This window comes from Nelumbo lutea, chromosome 7, assembly GCF_056320005.1.
Source record: "Nelumbo lutea isolate HS-2025 chromosome 7, American lotus-T2T, whole genome shotgun sequence".
Lineage (NCBI taxonomy): Eukaryota > Viridiplantae > Streptophyta > Magnoliopsida > Proteales > Nelumbonaceae > Nelumbo > Nelumbo lutea.
The window spans coordinates 7,515,684-7,536,251 of NC_142690.1; the positions used below are offsets into that span (position 1 = coordinate 7,515,684).

General features: G+C 36.3%; 2 protein-coding genes across 3 annotated transcripts in view; one reads left to right on the plus strand and one right to left on the minus strand.

The window, feature by feature from the left end:
• Positions 1–2,793: 2,793 nt before the first annotated feature.
• On the minus strand, positions 2,794–10,995 carry LOC148844892 (uncharacterized). Its single transcript, XM_088953668.1, has 6 exons — positions 10,893–10,995; positions 8,288–8,414; positions 8,138–8,187; positions 5,836–5,902; positions 3,934–4,230; positions 2,794–3,140 (listed from the first exon to the last, which is right to left on the minus strand). The coding sequence occupies exons 3-5, from the start codon at positions 8,156–8,158 to the stop codon at positions 3,974–3,976; spliced, it is 345 nt and encodes a 114-aa protein (XP_088809794.1). The 5' UTR covers positions 8,159–8,187; positions 8,288–8,414; positions 10,893–10,995; the 3' UTR covers positions 2,794–3,140; positions 3,934–3,973.
• Positions 10,996–11,344: 349 nt separating this feature from the next.
• The window catches only part of SMC5 (structural maintenance of chromosomes 5), a 68,101-nt gene continuing 58,877 nt past the window's right edge, over positions 11,345–20,568 (plus strand). Inside the window, exons 1-5 of one of the 2 annotated variants that reach the window (XM_088953670.1) lie at positions 11,345–11,551; positions 11,750–11,927; positions 12,012–12,165; positions 14,792–14,865; positions 20,322–20,471. In XM_088953670.1, the coding sequence (XP_088809796.1) occupies positions 11,514–11,551; positions 11,750–11,927; positions 12,012–12,165; positions 14,792–14,865; positions 20,322–20,471 (594 nt within the window). In that variant the 5' untranslated portion in view covers positions 11,345–11,513. The remainder of the gene's footprint in view (positions 11,552–11,749; positions 11,928–12,011; positions 12,166–14,791; positions 14,866–20,321; positions 20,472–20,568) is intronic. The other variant, XM_088953671.1, reaches the window with a different exon arrangement.

Below are 20,568 nucleotides of genomic sequence, written 5' to 3' on the forward strand. Positions count from 1 at the left end.
TTTCTGATAGGAGAGGGATTGAGCAATCGAAGGCTAGCGATGCTATCTTTTTCATCAATCGTCCAAACACATAAGAGTGTAAAATGAGTATAAAGTCGGTTTGCTTTTTACACTCAGAAATCTAACCGTTGTTAAATTCCATGATGTAGTTTTGTATTTACACCGCAAACAAATACAGCCTTATGTTTTAAACTTTTAATGAAATATTTGGGATTCTTTTGTTGCCCCAAGAAATGCCCAAACATAAAAAAAATTGTATGATTTTACTTTTATAAAAACAAAAACAGTATGCATTTTTCTGATAGGAGAGGGATTGAGCAATCGAAGGCTAGCGATGCTATCTTTTTCATCAATTGTCCAAACACATAAGAGTGTAAAATGAGTATAAAGTCGGTTTGCTTTTTACACTCAGAAATCTAACCGTTGTTAAATTCCATGGTGTAGTTTTGTATTTACACCGCAAACAAATACAGCCTTATGTTTTTAACTTTTAATGAAAATTTGGGATTCTTTTGTTGCCCCAAGAAATGCCCAAACATCAAAAAAATTGTATGATTTTACTTTTCTAAAAACAAAAACAATATACATTTTTCTGATGTGACAATTGTTTATATTTTGTAAAGCAAAAATCATAATATATTGGCAAAGTGCTCAAGTAGTAACACACCACTACGAATATCATGGAATTGAATCATATGCAAGTATGCAAGTGCATATACTGATTATTGCATCAACTACTGAGTGAGTGATGCATCCAATATCCAAAAGTATCTTTCAATTGGGTGCATCCTTTTTCTTTTCTTTCTTTTGGAAATAATTTCTTTGCCCATTTTATTCCACCTTTCCCTAGGCCACTTGATCGAAAACAAAAGTGAAGGTTGACTTAATCTCCTTTATTGTGAATTAATAAATAGGTTCTTTCGAAAGCAAATTACATTTGCTTCTTGGTAAATTCCACCAGTATCCTTGGGGTTAATGAAAATTTATCATTGCTAATAAATTACTACTAGGGGTCATCATTAAATTATCATAGACGAAAAAATTATGATGCCAAAAGACATGATACAGGAAGGCCTTTGACTGATTATCGCTTTTACGGTGCTGGTTGATCGGTTATAAGTTCTTGCATGGGTTTGGGTATCATAGTCAAAGGCCAGAGGTTATTTAATGATTTTTTTGAAATTTCGATGTATTGACATCCTAAAATTTTTTAATTTTTCGGCATTCAATAGTATAAGTATTGGTGCCAAATGAATTTAGATTGGCTCCTGACAGCACATTATAGCTGCAGATTGGAAACATATTTCCATGAATGATAATATACAAATACGGGAGATGTTCCTAATATATAGCTGCAATGTCCTGTGGGGTTCGTGTGGAGAGTAGACCCAAAAGATAGGGGAAATGGTTATTCTCCCCTCTCTAGGCTTCATCTTCTATCGTGTTACAAGATAATAGTCAGTGGGAAATGAAACTAAAATTGCATTGAAAGTGCCTTGTCAAGTTGTCCATAAAAAAAGATTAGAGCAGTTGGGTTACCCCAAATCAAAGTCTTCTTCATGTTTCATCAATGCCCATGCACACAAGGAGATGCAAAATGGGTGTGGCCATATCAAACTAAATCACCCGTGGTGTGGCGTGCCCAATCATTTTTTAGGTTGAAAGTAAAATCATTTATATGATATTTGTATGGAGTCATAACATCATAATGGGAAGTAAAATCAATAGGGGGTAGAGCATTTAATCATTAAAGGGATTCCAAGGTGGCGGTGGGTTGACCGATAAAACCACAATGACACTATATCGGCTACAAGAATGAAATTAAAAAAATTTAATTGGCTGACAAGGAATATGTTGGTTTATATACATTGGGTGGGGAGATTGTCAAATGTTTTGGCTGATGTATTGGCCAAGCAAAGGATAAATAGGGAAGAATTGTTTTGGACTCGACTGTGATTTATGTAATTTATTACTAGTTTACTTGCGAGCTGTTGGGACTTGGGAGAGGCTGCAGTTCACGCCTCTCCATGGGATGTTGTATGAAGCTAAAATTCTAAATCAAATTCTGAATTAATAAAATTTCTATTATTCATAAAAAAATTATTACTGTCCTACGCAATTTGGTTGGCAAATTTGGGTTTTGACATCAATTTGGGGGGGGGGGGGGGAGAGAGAGAGAGAGCTTGTGACTTATTGTATTTTAGTAATTTATTTTAAACAATAACTACGTGTGAGAAATGAGGAGGTTGTGTGAGAATTGAGGAGAGAACTTTTGTCTCCCTCTTTTTTATGTATTTGTAATCTCCTTATGTTGTTATTTTTTTAACTTAATTATTAAAATATAATAAGTCAACAATAAAACCAGGTCTTAATTTTCTCTAATAAAATTCATCATTACTCCCTTTAATATGATTATTAACTCTCTCCTATTGTTGATTTTTTTTGATACAATCTCCTATTGCCAATGTTTATCTCCACTAATTCCTCCTTTCCTCCTCTCAACCCCCTTGGCTCTTTCTAATAAAGTAGAGGTATAAATTAGATGGACTGGATCAGGTTAAGAACCAAACCAATACTAACCTTAAACATGAAACCGAACTGATGTCCAAATTAACCCAAATTTGTCAACCCAAACCTAATCAAAATTCCATTTAATCTATGCAATGCATGGGTTTACTTGCTAGTAATTAATATAGATATAGATGGCCGTGTTTCTAATAACCTGGCTTGATTGTGGGTCACATCTTTATATAGGCCTAACTCCTAAGGATTCTATGAACTAACGGTTACTTTCAAGTTAAGACTGTAAATTGACTCCATTGCATTGCCCAACCCGTTTTGTGATGATCAAATTGCACCGTGGCATCATATGACCATCAGATTCCACCATATGAACATAAGCACATAACAACAGAGTTTGTTCATGATGCTAAACTATGTTAGTGACTCCCATTCCACCACCATTCACTAAAATAAGATGATGTATCATTTAGAAACAAAACTGTTTCCAGTCAACTGCGAAAATCTGTCAACCCAACCCACTAAATTAGTATTTGACCTATTCAACTTCATTTCAGAAAGTGCTTCATTTAGAATCTTCTGAAGTTCCTTATTCTCTGCCTTGTAAGTGCAATACAATCCTACAATGAAATAACAGCCATTTTTTTTATCAGTAATGAAATAACAGTCATTAGCAATCACCATATAGTTTGCATTAGTATGATACTAGCAGGATTCTTCACATTACTTCAAGTGACCCTATTTTCCATTTATCTGGTCCCCCAGAAGTTAATGGTGTTCTAATATGGATACAACAAATTGCTAACAGTATCACTTTTTATCCAGATACTGCAATGAGTGTTCTGACAAACAATGTATTATGTATTATTATGATGGTGCTTTGTAAAGTGGTGTTTCAACTTTCAAGCTAAGAAAATTCAGTTTGAATCAGTGTTTCAAGCTCAATGGGAACAGAGAAAGAAGTTTTGGGGACAAAACATGAAGTGCAACAGTTTATTATTGTGCCAAATACATATGTGCCATTAGGTACCACATAGGACAAATGAAGTAGGTGCACCCTGCAGATTCAAGAACATTTTAATGTTTCTTCCCAACACCCTCTATGTATGAAAACCAATGCAAAATGTGGTGTTCTCATTTCAAGTTTAGTCTGCTCTATCAAATATGTTCTTTGAATGTTAAAATCGAACTTCTTGTGGCACTGGTGTGGCAGCATTTCAACCTAAAACAGGAATACCGCAAAGCAAGCTCTATGTTATCATAGTCAAACAAGATTGAGGGGTTCATGGTGTTGGAACCTTCAAGAACATTTAATATGGTAACTCACTTGAAGTTCTTCAACTAAATGAACCTTTTTGAGTTTTAGGTATTAATACCATTAAAGTTGGATTTTGGAGCAAGGTACCAACAAACCTGAACAGCTGCCGTATGGGGAAGAATTGATCCACCTGGCTTATACAAGGACACAAGCTGACTGGACGAATCCAATAACACGGTGATGAGAGTTTCCATAGTGGACTCTTCCTCTGCAGTAGGATCTGTCAATATGCATTTCTAGTAAATAATGCATGTAAATGAGAAGGCAATGCAATTCCAACTCAAGGTAAGCTTCCTCTTCTCTTTGTTGACAGAATCTTTTAACTTCTTCAGAATCCCCTGACAGAATTACAACTCTTCCATCATCATTGAGAGAAACAGCCAGAGTTTGCACTGCAAGTCAAAATGAAAAATACAATAATTAATACAACTTGGTAGGAAAATTAAAAGATTTAACAAATTTATTATCTGAATATATTTAAGATACATGACAAGGTCACAATTGGTGGGAAAACCTAAACTAAAATTTACATTCCACTGCCTCATAGTTACACATGATCTCTATCCCTCCTGAAAAATTCTAATTATTGGGCTTGTATAGGTGCCTTCTGCACATGTTCCAAAAGAGCTGTCTATAATGTAGATAAGGCCAGATAATATTCTCATAAGTCTTCTACCCATGTGTTGAGAAAGAGATTTCCACAACTTAGATGCATGCCAGATACCACTCTCATTACATCTTTTTTTTTTTTTTATGAGTAATCAAAAAGTTTATCAAGGATAACGAGAGAAGATGTACAAAAAAGCTGAAGCCTAGCAAAAGTTTCATAATATACAACCCTCTACATCTGATGAATATACTGATTATAAACAAAGTCCTTTTGAATTTCTTGGATTCACCAAGCACCAAAGCCCAATTCATCAATAAGCTACCAACATCCACACAAAAAGACACACTAAGAGCCTCTCCCAACTATCCCATTGTTTCCCTTCCGAATTGCCCAACAGATTGGAAAGGGACATATTCTCGTTAAATCAAACAGATGAGGGTGTTTAATAGGATAGACAAGCCACAACTCTAATGGTTCCGTTCAGCATGATAGCTGTTGACCATGAAAGATTCTTTTAAAGCTGTAAAAGGTCTACCTAGTTCCTTGTATTATAGCGATCAAGCAATGCTCACTTGAATCAATTCAACTTAGATGTGCCTCTCTGCACACAGCAACAAAATAAGGTAGCAAACTGATCCAAAATATAAGTTGGAAGGTTTTAGAATTTTACTAATTGATCTTGGCAACAAATATTCACGTGAACTAAATGACAGAATAAAGTGGCTCAAGTGGCATCATACAGGTCAGCTTTGTGGTAGTTTATTTCTTATCTGTCAGTGAGCCAGGATTTCAAGTCACTTGTTTGCCTAAAATAAGCAGCTGATGCATCAAATAAAATCATACATGTCAGACTCATAAATGAAGCCTGTATCGCACTCAATGGACCAGGAAACTTATGAAGGCTCTTATGAAAACATATTTAGGTGCAAAACCAGAACTCAGTTAACAGGCACAAGAAATCTTAAGTCCAATTAAGTTGAAGCTTGCACATAGAATGAAGGAAATAATAAAAAGAATATCTTAGAATGAGAGAAGGCAGAAACTGCAGAAAGTAATGCTGCATTAAAAAGAACGCCATCTGCATCCAGACAGTATATGTCCTACAAGACACAAAAGCATGTCTCACTGTCATCCAAAATAAAGGAGACAAAACTGATGATGATATTTCAAGATCTCCTTTGCTAGGTTTTAATAATATCAGTTTTTCAGTAGCCATAAACATCGGAATAAACTAAAAGTAGGTGTTTTAAGAATGATTAGAAAATTGGCATATTACGATTAGAAGAGAAAGATCAGCTCAAATGCAAAAATATAGTTAAGGAATGCCATATAGATTTCTGTAAGTATAATTGAAGAATCCACATATTAGAAATTTAGAACCCATTACCAAGTATGCCATCTACACCGCCTTTCCGCTGATTAAAGATAGTTCCTTTAAATTGATCATTGCAGAACTGCAACAGGTAACTAGTCAGAGCAAAACATTACATCTAGCAAAGAAACCAATGGAAACTGGTAAGCCACCATATGTATATTGACTATCCAATAAGACCAATATAAACACTTGAGTAATTAAAAGATCAATAGATGAGAAATCTTGCCTAGAATACAAATAGACATACAATATTGACACTCAGGTTCCATCTTAACTCAATCAACTCTCTATTCAAGCTAATCAGCTGGCTGCTGACTTCCTTCACCTTAGACTTGGCACATGCACTATGGCTTGTCTGATATCTCACTTCCCTTAATGGACTGTTAACAGAATTACAGATATTCCTTTGTCTATTTCATCCATGTTATTGAATTTTGGTTTTTGAATGGGTCTCAACCTCCCTCGAGACTGCACCATTTTTTAAGATTATGAACGAATTGGAAGAAAAGAAAATTGTTTAATCAAATTATCTTGTTAGTTTTGTATTTTATCTATCAATTCATATTTGACTAGATAATGACCTCTGTACTATGTATGGGGCCACTAAACCGAACTATTTCGGTTTTTTTGTTTTGAATTAAGTTAGGTTTTTTATTTGATTTTTTTTTTAATTTTTGTTAGATAGAAATTTTTATTTGATTTAAAAGATTAAATCAGGTTTTCTTTGTAATTTATTAGAAAGAATAAAATGGTCCCACATCTTCTGAAGTGATTTTGTTCTTTTGATGGGTAGCCACATGTCTGAAGTTAGCACTTTTTCTGGGAGTTGGGTTCATTACTCTCACTTGTCTGAAGTAGAAACCCTCTAGTCTGAGGGCTTAGAGGTCGCTTGGCTGAAATAGAGGCCCTTTAGTCTGAGGTCACTTGGCTGCCAACCTGGCACAACTCTCCTTTATCTCTCTCATGCATCATATACTACATCATAGTTCTTCTCCTTTACATAAATCTTTGAAAACCTTTCCTATTTAACTTAAATCAATAAATGTAAGAATTCTTTCATTTTGGTGGAAATTCAAAATGGAATGTGATGTAAAGGCTTTGATTTTTTGAAAATTTCAATAAAATTTGAAATCTTGATATCATTCTACCTGATACTCTGATAGGTTGGTCTGGACTTTTGAGTCCTACCAACTGGCTAGTACAGTTTCCTCCACTTACACCTTGATCACCTAGAAATTTACTTGGGCATTCTAATCAATATGAATAATGAATTTCTCCCATATGAAAAGAGCCTTCGATCATTTATTAAATGTAAATTTATGTTAGTTCATTTACTGTTTTTCTTTAAATAAAAAATGTGGATGTTCATGACTGAGAAAATAGTCCCTAAAATGTGACCAAAAAAACAATAAAGTTTTTATACATCAGATTATCAGAACTTTTTCATTTTATAATTAGATTATCAGAAATTGTTCAATGCATGAAATACTGCTACTGAATCTAACCTGTGAAGCTCTTCTTTGAATCACATGAGATTCTTCTTCATACAGGTCTATAAACTTGAAACATAAAACTTCATCAGAAATCCACTAATGACACTAAATTGAAATCCCATTTATCCTTGTTCAATGCTTAGATACCATATTACCCCCTAGCCCACAAATTAGAACCATAAACACAAGATTAAAGGGGCGTCTTCAAAGAATCAACTCCCACCATCATGGCTAGATATTTATGATTAAAGAAATTCCCCTGGGATAAAGAAAAGATAAAGAAAATAAAGAAAGAAGAGTGATACAGTAGGAGTGTAGGACCCATCTCTCTTTCACACCTTGCATGTGTTGGCACCAACAAGTGGTGCTACCTCAGCTGGCCTTCCAGACCTAACAATTGATGAACAAATAGTTTAGCCATTGCTAAGGCTGAGTTTGGAAGGAGTACAAATGCAAATATGTAGAGTGCAAAACCTTATATTTTGTATTATTTTGTATGTATTTATGCTGTACATATTTGCATTTGTACTCTTTCCAAACTGAGCCTAAAGAATAAGAGAAAAGTGCCCATATATTGGATAGAATCAACCTATGGATCACTCATCTGGTGAATCTGATAGAGGAGTCATGACTTCCATCTTGATATCAGCCAACATGGTCTATGCATAAAATAAAGTTTAGAAAATATCATAATACCAAAGGCATTGTTACCTTACAATAATATATGAAGGAATTTTGGGCATGGAGGGGGAGTGAGGAAAAAAATGGGAGAGAATATATGAAGAAGAAAAGAAACAAAGAAAAAAAAGGAAGGTGCTTACTGTGCAATCAATCATTGCCATTGCTGACCCATCAGCAGCTTCTACAACCCCTGGAATGAAATAAAAAGTTGTAACTAGAAACATGAACATCAATAATTAAAAAAAATATTTTCTAAATAACTGCAAACAGTAAAAGAATTTTTAACAAACCAAGAGCCACAGTGGTATCTCTAGCTCTTCCAAGTGGCCTGGCATCAGGGTGTACGGATTCAAGGAGATGATATTCATAGAAACGAAAGCGGGAAGAAGTGCCTAAAAGCCTCAACCTCCATCTCCCCTGCCAAATTCCAGAGGCACTTGATGAATTCATTCTCCCCCTCTCTTGTTTCTTCCAAACTTTCAACCACCCAGACAGCAAAATTAAATATAAATGTAGCAACACAACAGTTAAAAGATTTTGCATAACTCAATTTGCAATCTTTACTTGCATACAAAAAACATATTAAATAAGGGACACAACAGATTAAAAGAGAGAACAGTATAGAGATGAAACCTAAAATGATTTGAAAGTTTCAAAAAAGCATTGACATGAATCAATTTGTGATGAAAGCTTCCTTAACAAATTGTTGTAGAATACCCATTAAACAAAAGAAAAATACTGAGGTCATAACCACAATAGTGCAAGGCTCATCATCAAATACTTTTAGTAATTATTAAAAGTCTTTTGATTGTTTATTGTTGCTCAATGGTACAGCTATAGTCCATTAAGTCCATAGTTTTAATTGTGGCCTCATTTTTTATGTCAAAATAAACCCAAAATCCTTGATTTGTTACCTTTAAAATGTTATCCAATTAATAAATATTTGTGATGGTTATCACTAAAATCAGTTAACCTAGTGCTGTTTCTTGTTGTTTAGATTAGTTTTGCTCAATTAATAAAACATCATTTGGGATGATTATCACTAAAATCAATTATCCTAAGTGCTGTTCTATATTATTTGGAATAGTTTTATTCAGATGTTATTTGAGATTCAGTTTCTGTTTTGTTTTGTATAAGAAAATTACAAAACTTTTAGTGTTTACTTGAAGGTTGAACCTTACATCTATAAATGAAAGTTGAACTCCTGCAATCAAGTTTGTGTTTGATTCCATTTACGTTTATTGAGCAAACATTTTGTACTTGTGTGGCTGCAAAACCGAGAAAAACAATTAATGAGGGCGTTTATGACACATAGGCGCCATTAGGCACCACATCAGCAAAGGTGCCAATAAACGCCTACCGTTGGGGGAAGCTCCAAAATGAAGCTTCCTGAAATGGAAGAGGCGCACAGCAATCGATGTTTGCTTTTTGCAAACATCAATACGTACGGATGTGCATAATGAGGCCTTTACTGGTGGGGCGCCTATGTGGCAGCGTTTACTCAGTAAACATAAATGGAACCAAACACATACCAAGAGAATAATGAATTGGATAAATGTTTTTCTCATAGCTACCTCTCTTGGCATTACCCTATTCTCAATCAATTAGTGGTCAGACTCTATTTAGGCAATTTTAGGATAGAAGATGTTCTAGCTCAAGAGGTGAAATACCTCTGGTTGTCAACTCTTTTTTGTGTAGCCTTATTAGTCCTTTATCTTATTCCCTTAGATGTTTCTTTCTTCCAGTTTAAACCCTAGAATTTGTAATCTTTTCCTTTTAGCTTTCCCTAATCCCTCATTTTAAGTCCACACTACTTGAACATTAATGAAACCACCATTTAGCAACCCCATAATCTTTACATCTATAAACATTGACTGAAAGCTCCTGGAGGACCCTCCTCAACCCCCAACTGATTTGTTCAAATCATAGTTTTCTTACTTCATATCCAGCAGAATCAAAGAAATGAGAGGTGTTTCTTGGACCTTTGTCTTGTATAACCTCCTGTCCAGGAAAAAAAATCCAGTTGAAATTTCTGTGGGTTAACTTCCATCAAATTTAGTCAACGATTAGTAGACGCCCTTAATCCTAAGATCCATGCCTCACGCATCTAATCTGCATGATTCAATATATAGTAAAATGTTTCATCATCATGCGAGAATGGAACAAAGGTAAACGAGCATACATCAACTGCAAATGTAAGAACGTGCATGCAAAACTAATTAACAAAAATATATCAGACGTTTGATTGAACCTGATATGCAAAATATATCAGATACTTGGTTACTCCGTACACTGATTCTCGCAGCATCTTATGCTCAAACTCAAAGGCCATCGAAATATAGGCCAAGATCATTTGTCATTAACAGACAGATTGGCATAACTTGCACTGAAAATTTCACTGGACAGGTAGTACATCTATTATAGGAAAAAAAATAAAATTTTTAATACCACCAACTAAACGTGAGAATGCAAATTAAATGGAAAGAGATAAAACCACCATCGGTCATGTCAAGCAAAAATCACCTTCAATCATGCAAATAAACAAAATAAAAGAGGGAAGGGAAAACCATCTAGGTTATATATAGCTATTTTAGTCTTCAGAAACCCAATAATCGCTCTGCAGCAATAGACTCGAAACCAGTTTTTCTTTTAAGAAGAAAAATGTATAAGAGAAAAAAGAAACCCAAAAACAGCACCCAAAAAATTACGTAAAGAATAAAAGAAATCTCTTTACTCGAGATGATCAGAAGAAAAACCCAACATTCTGAACTACTCCACTCATACATCTTCGACCCTACTGCATCAAAGAACCTCCCGATAAGAACTATAATATAACACAAATATTGCTGGATAGAATAACGGAGAAGGAGAGGTGTACAGAACCAGTGGGAAGACCTCTTCATCGTCATGTTCTACTTCTTCTCCATCGAGAATTCGAGATCGAGAGTTAACTCGGAGAGTATAAGCATTTTCGTCTTGCTTCTCGAAGGATTTTTGAGCTCACAAGTTCAACCGGTCACAATTTTGGTACCGGTCATCCTTTAACCCGCCATAATGGCAACGGCACGTCTAACCCGACGGTTGAACCGATGATTTATGTAACTCATTCAATGAGTCATCCGGTTTTTAACTTTTTTGTATTCCTGTCAGTCACGGCATGGGTTGACCATTAACCTGGACGGTTGAATCGATGACCCATCCACAAATGGAAAACGATTTGGCATTTAGACTCAATGGGTCATCCGGTTTAAGGCTTGGCTGTTTGCAACATTTCTCTCTCGGTTCGGCCTGTTGGGTGTCGGTCGGACCAAGATGCTTAAACCTATCGATTAGGGACTAGGGTCCCTATCTGAATAGGAATCCGGTTCCACGTTCCCGCTTTCAGATTTGGCGCCAATCCTCACCCCCCTCCAAGCATTTTTGGTACCGCGGAAGCCCTAACTGCACACTCAACTAGGGTTTTGAAGACGATGGCTCTGCGTTGCCAAATACCATAGGAACCATATGCCCTAAGCAATGGCCGAACGTTCTGCTAAACGCATCAAGCTTACAAGGTATTCGTGTCCTTTCTCCATCCATGCCCTTTCTCACTACGTTTGTTCAGTGTTACAGTCTCACTGTGCAGTTTAACGTCACGTTTCTGCACGCTGTCTTTAGCTATTTTGCAGTTTATCTCTTTTTGTTGGTGAAATATTCTCGAAAAATATGCTCTTTTTTTTCCCAAAAAGAACTAATTTTTAGTGGATTTTCAGAGGTGAGGATGATTACTTGCCCGGAAACATAATCGAGATTGAACTGAATAATTTCATGACCTTTGATCACTTGAAATGCAAGCCCCATTCACGTCTAAGCGTTGTAGTCGGACCAAATGGATCGGGGAAAAGTTCGCTCGTTTGCGCTATTTCTCTCGGCCTTGGTGGTGAGCCTCAGGTTGAAATGCCGGCCCTCCTGTATGTAATAAAAATTAATTCTTTTTAATACTATGATCAAGTGGAGTGTTTTACTTCTGTGCAGCTTCTTGGAAGGGCTTCTAGTATTGGAGCTTTTGTGAAGCGTGGAGAGGAGTCTGGTTATATTAAGATTACATTGAGGGGCGACACTCTAGAGGAGCAGATCGTTATTACAAGGAAAATAGATATACGCAACAAATCCGAGTGGCTGTTGAGTGGCATGATTTCTAATCATCTTTTTTTTTTTTTTTTTTTCCTCCTATTAAGATTGTTGTTATTCACTTATTTGTTTTATTGTTTTTTCCTTTTTTTTTTTTTCAAGTAAATTTCATAAATTAGGCTTTGTTACTGCTCTTTCATGCTTTGGTCATCTGACTTAAGCTAATGTCATGCAACTGGAGCCCTTTTCTTATATTAATGGAACTACTGCTAAGGCTCAAGAGTATCAGCAACTGGCTCAGAACACCAACTACGGTGCACATAGGCTGAAAGCCTGGACATTAGAAGTTATATCTGTTTTCCTGTGTCATATGGGAAATTCCATGCCCATTTTTCACAGTATTTCTCCGTGCATCCAATTCTTGTTATGGCATGCTTGATTTGCATGTAAAACAACGTTTTTTTTTTCAAGTTTTGTTTTTTTTTTAATTTTCATTTTGACTTCGGACAAAGCACCACTACTTGAAACTAAGTTTTAAATCCTTGTCAATGTGCAAAATAGAATCCCATGTATCTAAGACCATTTAAGTACATATTTTGCATCAAATATGAAGGAACTGCTAGGGGCTGTTATTTCAATGTTGGAATGGAGTAATAATTGCAATGTACCCAATGCCCACCAGCCACTTGCACTCTCTTTTGAGTTCGGCTTTGGTCAGTGCTAGCCCGTCCTCACACCGTTCGAACAGCCTCTTGCAACCTTGCATTGGGAATATCTCCCCATGAAATAAAGCACATAAGTATAGAGATATTCCCAATGCAAGGCTGTAAAGGCTGTTCGAATGGGTGTTGCACTGACCGAAGCCGAACTTCTCTCTTTTATGTGAAGCGTCTTTTTGAGTTAAGATTAGCAGTGCCTGTATCCTCCGTTAGTCTTCACTCTTGCGGACCCTTCCCTCTCTTCTCTCTTTTCTTCTCTTCTTTTCTCTTCTCTCTCTCATTTATCAAATGTTTTCAGCTAGAGTCATTCCATAAAGCTCCACTGCAAAACCTCAAAAAATGGGCCACCTCTGAGTCTTTCAAAGCTTCTTTTTGTATTTGGATACCACTGGAAATGAGATTGGATATCCATTTTCTCTGCCGAGGCTTCATCAGGAGTGGAAGAATGAAAAATGGGTTTCTCCACAGAAAAAAACAGTTTGTTTGTATCTCTGTGCTATGCATCTAGAGTTCTGACAATATTGACTATTGAAAAAAAAAAGAATTCTGACGTAATGTAACATAGCTCATGGTATCTGTAATGATTCTCTGGTTTAGTTTTGAACTCGGCCTTCTTAAATTTTCATCTTTTATAGAACTTAGTTTATTTGTATTTATTGTAACCTAGTTCCCGTTGTTTTCCACAAAATTACATTCTCTACAGTGGTTAATGGACTGGTGTGATGAATGGCTGAAGCCTTTTTTAAAGTTACAATCCCACTTGTGGCTATCGCTGGTTTGAGGCTTTGAGCCTTAAAGGGAAAAAAGGAATAAACATATCTCCTCAGAATATGTAGATGATGGCTAGCCAAAATGCCATTAGCAGTTGCCAGTTCAGTCCTCAGGGTTTCATTGGCATGTGACTGGAGGTTGAAGGAGATGCCTCTCTGTCCAAATGCATTAGTGCTAATATGGGCAATTAATCACAAAAGTAAATGTGGGTGAGGGGGTTCTTTGAGAGAGAAGATAGGGAAGAAAGGACCCTGCAAGAGGGGGAGAAAAGGAAGTTGAATGTGAATGAGAGGGTTTTTCTTTGAGAGAGAAGAGAGGATTCTGCAAGAGGGGGTTTTATGGGACTGGGTTAGCAGATGGGTTAGGGTGTGGCTATTTTCAATTATTTTGAGGAAAAAAAGTCTAAATGGAGGATAGAGGTACTCAACTAATCTTCACACAAGGAAACACTTCTCGTGAAAGAGAGGGCAAGTGGATGATGGTCATTGGGTATACACTATACTGCAATGACCATAGTTTTGGGGTCATAGCAGATCCAGACTCGTTGGAGTGGTTTGGTGGCCTGGATTAACAGCTAGACTAATACATGTTGCTGATTTTTTTTTTTTTTTTGATAATTAATACATGTTGCTAAATGCTTGAGCAAGAAATCTATAAAATTTGGGAAAAGACTCTTGGTCTCCTAAAATGATAGTTCTCAAACATTTTAAAACATGGATTTTGAAGCCAAAATACTGCACAACCAAAAAGAAACTCAAACTATATTATTTAGTAATTTGTGGAATTTTCAATTCCAATTTTGCCTCCAAATTCAAATATACTCTAATACTAAGTGAAGTGTGACATAATTATCTGGAACCAATTTAATTAATGTTTTAGCATTTTCTTCCTTCTTAACATAAGAAGTGTGACATAGTTATCTGTAACCAACTTAATTAGTGTTTTTCGTAATAAAATTCTTTGATCAGTTACCTATAAATGGAGGCAGATAAATTCAGCTATAAGGTTTGATATATTACCATTTCTGGTTAACTTGGAACTGGGTATGCTTCTATAGCCTGATTTATTTGTGTTTCTATAAAAATTGTTCAGCTTTTCTCTTTTTTTCCTCCTTAGATCTTGACATCGATAAAGGAAGCATATTAAATCAGAAAGTAGGTATTCAATATTTATCATGTGCTCTTTTAATTTCAGGCAAGGCAGTTCCAAAGAAAGACATAAATGAAATAAGTCAAAGGTTCAACATCCAAGTCAACAATTTGACTCAAGTAAGTTCTTAACCATTTTCCTCTTGAAAATGAAACTAAAAAATTGAAGGGCCTCTGGCTCCATGTTACTAGCTAGTAATAATACACAATGTGTTCCTGCTCTTTTCTTTTCTATTTTATACTTTACACTGTTCTTAACTGTACTGATTACTAAGAAATGCAATTTGCATTATATAATATTGTGTCACTTCAAGGCCAGGCTTTTGCTTAGAGCTGGACTTTCTCTCCCTCAGGAACGACCAAGCTCAACTTTAAGGGTTCTTGCCTTGAGAAACTAGTGACTATTGGAATGGGGAAACCTTTTAGATGACAGTATGTGAGATCATGATACTTGTCTTATTCTGGTGACTTATCATGGTTTGAACTTGGAGTTGAGGTGGATTTCTAGGTGATTATTGGTTGGGCAGTAGATGGATCTGAGGGCCATCAGGTCACTACATTACTATATCAGAAGAGAGGCTAGACCGTTGGCATCACAGTGAACATTAGTTCAGTTGGGGGGGGGATTGAATGAACATTCCTTGGTCCTCTTTGGCCTCCTATACCATCAAGTTTAACTTTGATGATTGTAGTTTGTGAAATCTAGGAATCTCAGGTATACAAGTATTTAGAAATGCTAATGGAGATATATTGGCCTTATATTTTGGACCCTTTGTCCATAGAAAATGGCAGCTTTACATGGATTGAGATCGGTCAAATCCAAATCCTAAATTACAGGAATCTAGTGGTGGTAGGGGATTTTTGTGTAATTGTTTCCTGTCTCATGGACTACAGTATGGGGCTTTTGGAAATGTTAATATGTCATGAGGGAAATAAAGCAATTGGCTATAGCATTGAGGACAGCCTACAATTGGATACAAAGGTCAACTAATAGTTTGGCTGATGCCTTGGCATGGTAAGGAAGCTTGTTTAGTGTGTCAATGTATCATGTGCAGCAATCATGAAGAAACAGCATATCAGCTGTTATGGCTTCCAAGTCCCAACTCCCCAAGGAGGGTAAGTATATGCTATTCTTTTAACATATAGAATTGAGTTGTTACTAATAAAAAAAGTGTATCGTTTTACATATTTAATAAATGTTGAAATTGTGGTTCAGACTTGGTAGAGAATTTGTAGTGTTAGGTTTATCAATAAGAAAAGAAGTGCATGAAGAGGAGCAAGGAGAGGAGAAAAAGAAGTCGGCTAGACAGAAAATCAAATCAACTCTAGCCCAACTGACCCTTATTTTTAGATTTACTAAAGTTGGGTGCAAATACTAAAGTGCCCCTAATTATGTATGGGCTACACAACTTAACAACAAACAAAAGAGACATTATACTCAATAGTAAAAGAGAAAAAGACTAAAATGGGCCTCTATAAGTTGGCTCATAAAATTCCCCCTCAAGCTGGAGAATATATATTATATAGTCCCAGTATGCTGCATATGTAATCTACTCTTCCTCGGTTCAGGTCCTTAGTAAACAAGTTTTTTTTGTGAAAGTGATGTTGAAGAAATAATTTCAGTTTTACAATTCACAGTAGCTTGTACATAAACAACCAACAGTTTACCAAGCTTGCATGATGGCTGATCACCGAGTAATCAGGTTGACACTGTTTCAACTCAATTTTCAGCACCACTTCACTTAAATCAACCAAACCATGCATGGTAAGACCACTTCAACCTAAATAGCCTTCTTGTGCTTTCACATCTTGTCCAGTCCCTCTTGGACAGCATATCCTCATGTTTTTTTTTGATGAATAATAATAAGTTTATTGATTTAGAAACAAATTAGAGTGAGTTCATACATCATCCCAACAAGAGGCGCGAGCTGCATCCCCTCCTTGAAACTTACAAGTAAACTAGGAAAGAAGAACAAGAATCACAACTGAGTCCAAAATAATTCTTCCCTATTTACCCCTTGCTTAGCTAACACATCTGACAAGGTATTTGCTGATCTCCCCACCCACTGTACAGTGACCAACATATTCCTTGTCAACTAACTAAATTTCTTCATTTCATTCTTGTATCGCCACATAGCCTCTTCAGAATTTTTTAACCAACCCACCACCACTTTGGAATCTCCCTCGATTATTAGATGTTGTACCCTCAGCTGGTTTGCAAATTGGAACCCTTGTACAACAGCTAAAAGTTCTGCCTTGATGGAATTTCCAATTCCCAAAGGACCTGAGTAGAGCAACAAAAACTCTCCCTTCTCATTTCTGAAAGCACCCCCTACTCCGGATAATCCTGGATTACCCATGCTGCTTCCGTCAAAGTTCAACTTAATTGAGCTTTCGGGTGGAGGAGACCGGCTTGTAATTGATTTGGCCTTTAAAGATGAACACCTTGCTACTGTTGACCAATTTCTCCAAATGTCATTAAAGGAGAATTGATGAAAGATTTCCAAGGTCTTCAGCCAATGTATTGCCCTGTTTAACACACAGTCTTTCAAATTTTGGCAGTTCCTTTCCTTATCTTGAAAAATTCTGAGATTCCTTTCCTCTCAAAGAGTCCAAGTCAAGGTAGCACGAGCACATCTCCACATAATTCTCCCTATTTTTGTAGGCCAATAAAAGGTAGAATGGTTGAAGAGCATGTGAACTTCTGCTGGTAGACTCCAACTACCCCCAAACAACGAAAGTAGCCAAGCCCAAAGGTTTGCAGAAAAGGGACAAGATACTAATAAATGGTAACAATCCTCACCGTGAGCTCTATAGAGGATACACCAATTAGGAGAGATACAGAGAAAATGTCTTCTCTTTTGTAGGTTGTCTAAAGTGTTTACTTTCCCATGGAAAACTTCCCAACAAAAAGCCATAATTTTTTGGGGGACTAGTTTACACCAAATTTCTTTTGACGGAAAGGGTTGGTGAGTAGGAAGTTGAGAGATGGACTTGAAAAAAGAAGCACAAGTGAAGGTTCCATTGGGTCTAGGAGTCCAAACCCTCTTATTTGGCTTAGAGGGATCCAAACAAACCTGATTGAGACACCCAAGCAACAAAGAAAGAGACTCAATTTCAGCATCCCTAAGTCCTCTACGAAACCCAAAATCCCAAGTAGGATCTAAGGGTGTTCCCAAAGGTGAGACAAATTTCGAGACCACCTTTTTTTTGTACAAAGAAATAGAAAAAAGCGAAGGGAACAAATCCTTTAACGGTGAGTCTCCTACCCAAATATCCTCCCAAAAATGGATAGAGTTGCCAGAACAAACTTCATACCTGATAAAATTGAGGAATTGAGGAAGGGTGTTGTGAATAGCCTTCCAAGGTGCTGCTAGGTTAGCTTGCCTCGATACACCAGCATCCCATCCATTCTCTGACCTCCCATGAATGCTTCCCACCACCTCATGCCACAATCTCTCTCTTTCCAAAGGCCATCTCCACAACCATTTCCCTAACAGAGCTTGATTCTTTCTAGTTACCCTCCCAATTCCCAAACCCCCCTCTTCTTTACTTCTGCAGACAATTTCCCAATTAACCAAATGATCATTTCTCTCTTGTCCCGGCTCCCATAAGAAGTCTCTCATCAACTTCTCTAGCTTCCTAGTTTCCCTAATTGGTATCCTAAAGACAGACAAATAATAGGTAGGTAAGTTAGCCAAGGTAGTTCTTATTAGGGTAATTCTTCCTCCTAAAGAGATATAGTTCCTCTTCCATGAGACTAATCTCTTCTCAAACTTTTCTAACACCGGGGTCCAAAATCTATTCTCCCTAGGATTTGCCCCTAAAGGAAGCCCTAAATATGACATAGGCCAAGCAGAGGTGGAACACTCAAGACACTCCGCAATAGCCTCGACCTCCCCTACCTCCAAATTTATACCTGCTACGCAACTCTTTTCCAGATTTATACCTCCAAATTTATACCTCCTCATGGTTGCGCCATATATATCTCTTCATAATCCTATAACTATGCAAGAAAGTGTTTTGACATCAAGTTAAAACAATAGCCACCTAAGATTAGCATCTAGGAAAATAATAACACACAGTGATCAAAGCTTAAGCAACTGGATAAAATGTCTCAAATTAGTCAATGTTTTAAGTTTCACTATATCCTTTTGCTACTAAGCTTGATTTTAGACATTCCACATATCCATCTAGGAGATGTCCCACTCTTATTTAAGTGGCATTCACCTATCACATATGATTCTGGATGCACCCCTCCATTTTGCCCATCTTACTTATATTCTATGGGTGATGTCCTCAATCTCTCTCATCAATAATTCTTTACAAGGGAGAGATTGAGGAGGATGTTGCCCATAGAATTAGAGTAGGATAGGCAAAATGGAGGGGTGCATTTGGAATCTTATGTCATAGATAAATACCACTTGGATTAAAAGGAAAATTCTATAAAACAGTTTAAGGCCAGCTATGCTGTATGGAGCAAAGTGTTGGGCAATCAAGAAACAACATGTTCAAAAAATGAGTGTGGAAGAAATGCGTATATTGAGATGGATTATTGGAAAAAGCTAGAAAGGATAGGGTCAGAAATGAAGTCATTTGAAGGAACCTAGGAGTAACTTTAATAGGTGATAGAATAAGGAAGTAGACTAAGATGGTGTAGTCCCGTGCATAGAAGACCTTTGACAGCATCTATAAGAAGTGATTTGTTGTAAGTAACTAAAAGGGTTAGGGGTAGGCTAAAAAAGGGCATGGGTCAAAGTAGTAAGAAATGATTTAAGCACTGAGAAATGGATATGGCATTAAACGGAACAGAGTGGTGAAACAGGATTCTTGTAGCTGATCCCATATAGTTGGAAGGTTTGGATGATGATGATGTGATGACACAAATGACACAACACACAATTATATGCTTATTTGGAAGGGAGAAATAAGTTTCCATGTACATTTTGCTTGAAGAATATCCATTTCCTCCTCCATTGCATGCCCAACTAGGAGAGACATTGTGTTCAATTGGTATGTTGTTTTGGGTGTACAGTGTGGTACACTGTAAAGCTTTATGGGGGTTATTATTGCTTTCCCCTATTTTCTATGTATCTTTACATATGTAGTCATACCCTTATTGATCAGTATAGTTATATGTTTACATATATGGTTATACCTCATATCATTTTCTTTGATTACTCGTAAAAATAAGAAAAGGTAACGGTCTAATGGACATGAAAGCTTTGAAAAACAATATAACTGGTATGAATTTGCTAGCATATAATGAAACTTTGATTCTGAGTTTGCATGGCAAAACTGATCCTTAATGTTTAATGAAAGCCTTTTTTCATTTTTAAATTTAGATGGCTATGGTGAAATTTATTAGTCTCTTTTATAACTTTGTTTAGTCCATATTATCATATTCTTTCCATGTGTACTAAATCCTATATACATTTATAGAATTGTTTTTTCTAGCTTAATATTCTTAATGTCCATATTTTTTTCCCATTCACCTTGTATACTTGACATAAATTTGGCTCTATGGGAAGCTCATATGAAATTATGGTTTTAAAATTTTCTTGTTTTCTTTTTAGTTCTTACCTCAAGACCGGGTCTGTGAATTTGCTAAGCTAACTCCTGTACAACTTCTAGAAGAGACTGAAAAGGCTGTTGGTGATCCTCAGTTACCTCTTCAACATCATGCTCTTGTCAATAAAAGCCGTGAGCTGAAGAAACTTGAAGTTGTGAGTTTATAAATTAACCTTTTTCTTTGTAAACTTATCAAATTTTATTCATTCATCTGCTACTTGGCCTCAAAATGTGGTCATTCTTGTCTTCACA

Coding starts and splice junctions, on each gene's coding strand:
- LOC148844892 (XM_088953668.1), bottom strand. CDS start 8,158: ATGGCAATGATTGATTGCACA. Junction 5,903..8,137: donor TGGCAATGATTGATTGCACA/GTAAGCACCTTC, acceptor TACCTGTTGCAG/TTCTGCAATGATCAATTTAA. Junction 4,231..5,835: donor CGGTGTAGATGGCATACTTG/GTAATGGGTTCT, acceptor TTTGACTTGCAG/TGCAAACTCTGGCTGTTTCT.